Source organism: Aegilops tauschii, chromosome 3, assembly GCF_002575655.3.
Source record: "Aegilops tauschii subsp. strangulata cultivar AL8/78 chromosome 3, Aet v6.0, whole genome shotgun sequence".
Lineage (NCBI taxonomy): Eukaryota > Viridiplantae > Streptophyta > Magnoliopsida > Poales > Poaceae > Aegilops > Aegilops tauschii.
The window spans coordinates 438,886,476-438,893,147 of NC_053037.3; the positions used below are offsets into that span (position 1 = coordinate 438,886,476).

A 6,672-nucleotide genomic window follows, 5' to 3' on the forward strand; every position below is an offset into this window, starting at 1 on the left:
GTCGCAATATCGAACATGCGCCATCGAAGCAGATCCGTTGAAGTTTGAATACCCGGCCTGCACCACTGGCTCTGTGCAGCTCAAACCAGCTATTCCGGAGGGCCAACGTTGACCTGCCTGCGCACCTATTTCTGCTGCTAATAAACATGTGATGTGAAATACAATCATACTACTTGATACTTCTTCTCACTGCTGTTTCACGCTGTCACGCCCATTTGAAGTTTATGGGTTGCCACTCACGCCGATTTGAAGTTCACGCTGTCACGCCGATTTGATGTCTAGGATTATTGCGCATCCATTCTCTCGCACGATACCCACCGCGCTCTCATGCAGAGTTGCACACCATCTCCCGGTTACAAACTACGCTCGTATTCGGGCGCCCGATTTCAGAGGGAGGGAGCGAGGAGAGAGGATGAGGGCGGCGCATGCGCGCGCTCTCCTCGTCGTCTTGGCCACCACCTGCCTCTCCGTCTCCATCGCCACCGACACCATCGACCAGGCCGCGTCCATCACCGGCAACCAGACGCTCGTCTCGGCCGGTGGAATCTTCAGGCTCGGCTTCTACAACCCGCCCGGAAGCTCCGATGCCAGAGCCTACCTCGGCATTTGGTACGCGGGCATCCCGGTACAGACCGTCGTGTGGGTCGCCAACCGCCAGAACCCGGTCGTCAGCTCCCCAGGCGTCCTCAAGTTCTCCCCCGACGGCCGCCTCGTCATCGTCGACGGCCTGAACGCCACCGTCTGGTCCTCCGCGGCGCCCACCAGAAACATAACCACCAAGGCCGCCGCTCAGCTTCTCGACGACGGCAACTTCGTCCTGAGCTCTGACGGGAGTGGGTCGAGCCAGAGCGTGGCGTGGCAGAGCTTCGACTACCCGACGGACACGATGCTCCCCGGCATGAAGCTCGGGGTGGACCTCAGGAACGGCATCGCCAGAAACATCACGTCGTGTAGAAGCCCGACCGACCCCTCGCCGGGGGCCTACACGTTCAAGCTAGTCATGGGCGGACTGCCCGAGTTCTTCCTTTTCCGCGGCCCGGAGAGGATCTACGCGAGCGGGCCGTGGAACGGCGTGGTGCTCACCGGCGTGCAGAACCTCAACGCCGAGGGCTACACGTTCATGGTCGTGTCCAACGCCGACGAGACGTACTACGCCTACTACGTCAGCGACCCGTCGGCGCTGTCGCGGCTGATCCTGGACGGCGCGACGGGGCAGCTGCAGAGCTACGTGTGGGGCAATGGCGCGTGGAGCAGCTACTGGTACCACCCGAGCGACCCGTGCGACAGCTACTACAAGTGCGGGGCGTTCGGTTTCGGCGTGTGCGAGGTTGGCCAGCCCCCCAAGTGTAGCTGCCTGCCGGGGTTCAGGCCGCGGTCGCCGGAGCAGTGGGAGCAGAGGGGCTGGTCCGGTGGCTGCACCAGGAGCGCCAACCTGAGCTGTGGGGCTGGAGACGGCTTCTGGCCGGTGAACCGGATGAAGCTGCCGGAGGCGACGGAAGCGACGGTGCGCCCCGACATGACTCTGGCCGAGTGCAGGCAGCTGTGCCTGGGTAACTGCAGCTGCAGGGCGTACGCCGCCGCCAACATTAGCGGGGGAGTCAGCCACGGGTGCGTCATTTGGGGCGTGGACCTGCTTGACATGAGGCAGTACCCGGTGGTCGTGCAGGATGTATATATCCGGCTCGCACGTTCCGAGGTCGACGCCTTGAACGCCGAAGGTTAGGACTTTCATGATTTATTATTAAAGCTTTTCATCGGTTATTATGCAGTTCAAAACTGCTAGCAAATCGCATATTCACATTCTAAGCAGTTTTCTTTTATCTTGGTTGAATGCTCATGCTTATGTTACTCCGAAGTTCTCTTAGGCTGGTCATAGTGGGGGTAACATAAGTAGTATCATGTACTTGGGACTCGCCAACATGCTTATGTGGCAGGCAATTAAAGAAGAGAGATGGTTGTACTAACATAGACAGATACCGTAACATAAAAAATGTGGTGCTACTATGTGTCATGCATGGCAATAAATGAGACCACCTATAATACTAATATATGATACTATGCACTATAGAGGTAGTAACATAGACTAGTAACATATGCATGCTACTAGTCTAAGTTACTCCCCGGCATGATTTCTTGGATTTCATAACAAAGTGAATTGGACGCATTAGCATGTTCAACTAGAAGTCCGAACTGATGAGAACTTTTTTTTATGCGTTAACGGCGGCCTTACACCTGCTGAACCTTTATTATCAACCATCGGGGGTGTTACATACCAAAGGGGCACCAGAAATACAAGGGGTTAGAGGGAAGAGAAAGAAAGCGAAATTACATAATGCTGTAGGACAGAGGATTTTTTTTAAAGGTAGATATCTGAAAATTTATGCAATAGAGTGAACTGGTGAGACCATTGTTGATAGTTTGGAATTGCTTATCACGCTTGCCACGCGATAAACTGGTGAGAACATTGACAACACAAATGAAGACGATATAGCCATTGATTCTTCTACTGGTAGCATGTCTGTATCACATATTGACAATCTGGATAGGCACGGTGCAGTCCACAACATCAAACAAAGATCAAACGTGCAACACGAACTAGCTTCAAAGTGATAGACATTAATTATAGAAAGCATGGATATGATAGATTAAGAGCAAGCATGCTTGCACTAAAATAGTTAATAACTACTCAGTGCGAACAAGCATAATGGTGCAGTGTTAGACAGGCTTACCTCATGTTCACCGCTGTTTTATTTCAGCTAACCGTCAGCGTCCAAACAGGAGCGTGGTGATCCCTGTCGTCACAACTATTTTCGGCGTGCTTCTCGTGGTGGCGGTTGCCTGCTGCTATTTCTTGAGAACCAAGGCGGTCACAAAGCGTCAGGCTGGAATGCCACCAAGGACAAGGGGTGACGTGTTTCCCCTAGGGAGCAGGAAAAATTCAGCGCTGAGGACAAAACAGGATCGACAGATCAATGAGAGCAGGATGAGCAGTGAAAAAGATCTTGAACTTCCGTTGTTCGATCTAGAAGTGATTCTAGCTGCAACAGACAACTTCTCTGCGGATAGTAAGATAGGACAAGGCGGATTTGGTCCCGTTTATATGGTAGGATAAGAATCAATTAACAGTAGGACAAGGACATCTTATTTATTTTTACTAATGTAGATTTTAACAGAGCTGCAACCATTAAACAGGCAAAACTCGAAGATGGACAAGAAGTAGCTGTAAAAAGGTTATCCAAGAAATCAGTACAGGGGGTTGTGGAATTCAAGAACGAGGTAAAACTGATCGCAAAGCTTCAGCATAGGAACCTCGTGAGGCTGCTAGGCTGCTGCATCGACGACCAAGAGAGAATGCTAGTGTACGAGTTCATGCACAACAACAGCTTAGACACGTTCATATTTGGTCGGTTCATTTGTTTATTTTACAGAAACAACTTCTAACTACTTCTGCTGGCATTGTATTTACGATGTGTTTACCTCAGTTTAAATGTTGTGCAGATGAAGGAAAGCGCAAGTTACTAGGATGGAAGAACCGATTTGAGATCATTCTGGGGATTGCACGGGGTTTGCTATACCTCCATGAGGATTCAAGGGTCAGGATCATCCATAGGGATTTAAAGGCAAGCAATGTGTTATTAGACAAGAACATGATTCCCAAAATCTCAGACTTTGGTATTGCAAGAATGTTTGGAGGTGATCAGACAACTGCATATACCACCAAGGTCATCGGTACATAGTGAGTATTATCTCTTGATCGATATGTACATATATTAGCTATGAGTTTGCACGCTGACTATATATAGTGATATGGTGATCTTCAGCGGCTACATGTCTCCAGAATATGCAATGGATGGCGTGTTCTCTATGAAATCCGATATCTATAGCTTTGGTGTACTGGTGCTAGAGATCATCACCGGCAAGAAGAATCGAGGATTTTACGACGATGAGCATGATCTGAGCCTCCTTGGTTATGTAAGTATATATTAACATGATTGATCTTTGATTGTTTGTCACTTTATGTCACTAATATATACTTATGTTGATCATTTTTAGTCATGGAAGTTGTGGAAAGAAGGTCGGAGTGCGGATTTACTGGATGAAGCAATGGGCGGCTCCATTGACTACAATGTGGTGCTCAGATGCATACAGGTTGCTCTCCTTTGTGTTGAAGTGCATCCTAAGAACAGGCCACTGATGTCTTTAGTTGTCATGATGCTAAGCAGTGAGAATGCAACATTGCCAGAGCCAAATGAACCTGGGGTAAATATTGGGAAGAGCACGGACACGGATTATTCTCAAACCCTCACTGGAACCGGTTTTACAGGGGATGCAATGAATGATAGGTAGTTTGGAGTAGAAATTCTTATCACTTTCTTGTTTTACTGGAGTAGATTGACGAAGGCAATTTAATTTTAATGCTCGTTACGATCTCTTCTAAACTGTATTTATAACTGGCATAAAGAAAAACTTGTAAGTATTACACATCCAAAAGCTAGTACTCCCTCTGTCGTGGAATAGTCACGGCAGATGTCCTCGTGCAAGGACTTAGTCGTGGAGCCATCGCAACTAGGAAGCTTAAAGGGGTTAAACGGGACAAAGGACACGAGGATTATACTGGTTCGGCCCCTTACGGTGAAGGTAAAAGCCTACTCCAGTTGAGGTGGAATTACTTAGGGTTTCGATGACCAGGGAGCTAAACCGCTATGCCTGGCTATCTATCTGATCTTACCTGTCCTGAACCGCCGCTGGGTCGTCCCTTTACATAGAGAGGTTAACGCCCAGCGGCTCTCAGAGTCCCGGCCGGCTTATAAATAGTGTCCGGCTCGGACTCTTAACTATTCTTGCCTTACACTACAAGTCCTACCTTAACGGCGGTTTATCACTACGGGCCTTAAGCCGCCTCTAGGCCTTAGGCCCATTACTGAACCGCCATCCTCAAACTTGAGATTGGGCTTCATGTGATGATCGTCATAGCATAACCCGGCCCCTCCTGGGCGGGTGACTCCAGTAGTTATATCCCCAACATTAGGCCCCAGATTGATTTGAGCCGGTTCATGTCAATCTTCAATACCTTAATAAAAAATCTTCTGGCTTCTGTTTGCGCAAAGGCTTTAACCCGTCGTGACGTCACCTTCTGGATTCTTGGTAACCCACCGTGACGTCATCCGCCATTAATGCACGTTTTGCTCAACGTATCTCAACGGATCCTTATCTTAATAATTGTCCCGAAAATCGAGGCGTCTCTGCAGCTGGATAATCATGTCTTCAGCCTCCTCGTTTCTCGCGTCCATTCATCAGCCGTCCCTTATAAATAGGCCCGGCCCTTAGGTCTTCATCATTCTTCCCTTTCCATCGCCCCCCCCCTCTCGACACCTCAGAGCCCGAGCTCCGCCGCCGTCGCCGCGCATCCCGTCTGCACCAACCAAGGCCGCTGCATCGACCTGTCTTGACCAGAGAACCGTGGGGCACCTCCGCTGCTCATCAGCACCAGTAAGTCCTCGCCGTCCCCTATATTAGATCCGCATTAGGGTTCGCGAGTTCTTCTGTGTTCTTCGTGGTTCCTCGCGATTCCTTCGCAGTTCTTCCACAACGGACTCCTTTGATCCAGGAGCAGTGCATAACTTCGGCGGTAGTCGTTTCACACCCATTTTCAATACTAGCAGATCCCTTTTGCTTGCAAAAAGACCTCATTTAGAGCTTATGAACTTCTCTGTATCAGTTTTTAGGTCTAGAAATTTTTCTTTTCTGGACGATCGTTTGATCCAAAATAATCCCTGCAATCTGTGAAACTTGTTTGTGCAACACTTAGGCAGAAAACTGCATCTGTTAGCCATGGCGGCTCATATCACCGGCTTAAAAGAGGCCATGCTTTGTGAAATTTCTGGATCATTCATAATAGAGTTAAATAACTTAATTGCTCATCATATCCATGACGGCTTAAATAACCTGACACAATTAGCCATATATCATTAGGCCCTTTCATAAGCCGCCATCTTGAATACTGAACTGAAACTTTCCTCCGGCTTAAATTTGAACCGAAAATTTTATTTGGTCATAGGCTTCCATCTTTCACAATGCCGCCTAAGGCTCCCAAAGCACCCGTCACATGCAACTGGGTTAGATCCAACGTCACTGACATCATCTTAGCTTATTTCGTGAAAACGGGTTACCTGCCAAAGAAAGAGGTCATGTCCTATCGTGCTCCTGACCCGTCAGAAGAGAGGCCTCAACCCAAGGATGGGGAAGTTGTCATATTTACTGATCACATGAACCAGGGCTTTGCTCCTCCCGGCTCAAAATTCTTCAGAGATGTCCTGCACTTTTTTGATCTGCGACCTCAAGACATCTGACCCAATTCCGTGTCAAACATCTGCAACTTCCAAGTGTTCTGTGAGGTGTACCTCGGAGAAGAACCCAACTTGCTACTCTTTAGGGAGTTATTTTATTTGAACCGCCAGAATGAATGTGCCAACGGGCCCAGCTTGGAGCTTGGTGGAATCTCAATCCAACGACGGAGTCATTGTCTCTTCCCTTATGCAGAGCCGCCAAGCCACCCGAAAGATTGGAACCAAACATGGTTCTACTGCCAAGACACTTCTCCGACTGACGAGAACCCTCTGCCCGGCTTTCGCGCCCTGCGTCTGGAGTCAAATCACCCCTTGCCAAACAAAT

General features: G+C 49.0%; 1 protein-coding gene across 1 annotated transcript; it reads left to right on the top strand.

Moving 5' to 3' along the window:
- The first annotated feature begins 218 nt into the window (after nucleotides 1-218).
- LOC109771103 (G-type lectin S-receptor-like serine/threonine-protein kinase At4g27290) lies at nucleotides 219-4,806 on the top strand. The gene is made up of 6 exons (XM_020329809.4): nucleotides 219-1,718; nucleotides 2,757-3,103; nucleotides 3,193-3,403; nucleotides 3,499-3,736; nucleotides 3,822-3,972; nucleotides 4,054-4,806. The coding sequence occupies exons 1-6, from the start codon at nucleotides 275-277 to the stop codon at nucleotides 4,345-4,347; spliced, it is 2,685 nt and encodes an 894-aa protein (XP_020185398.3). The 5' UTR covers nucleotides 219-274; the 3' UTR covers nucleotides 4,348-4,806.
- The last annotated feature ends 1,866 nt before the right edge of the window (nucleotides 4,807-6,672 follow it).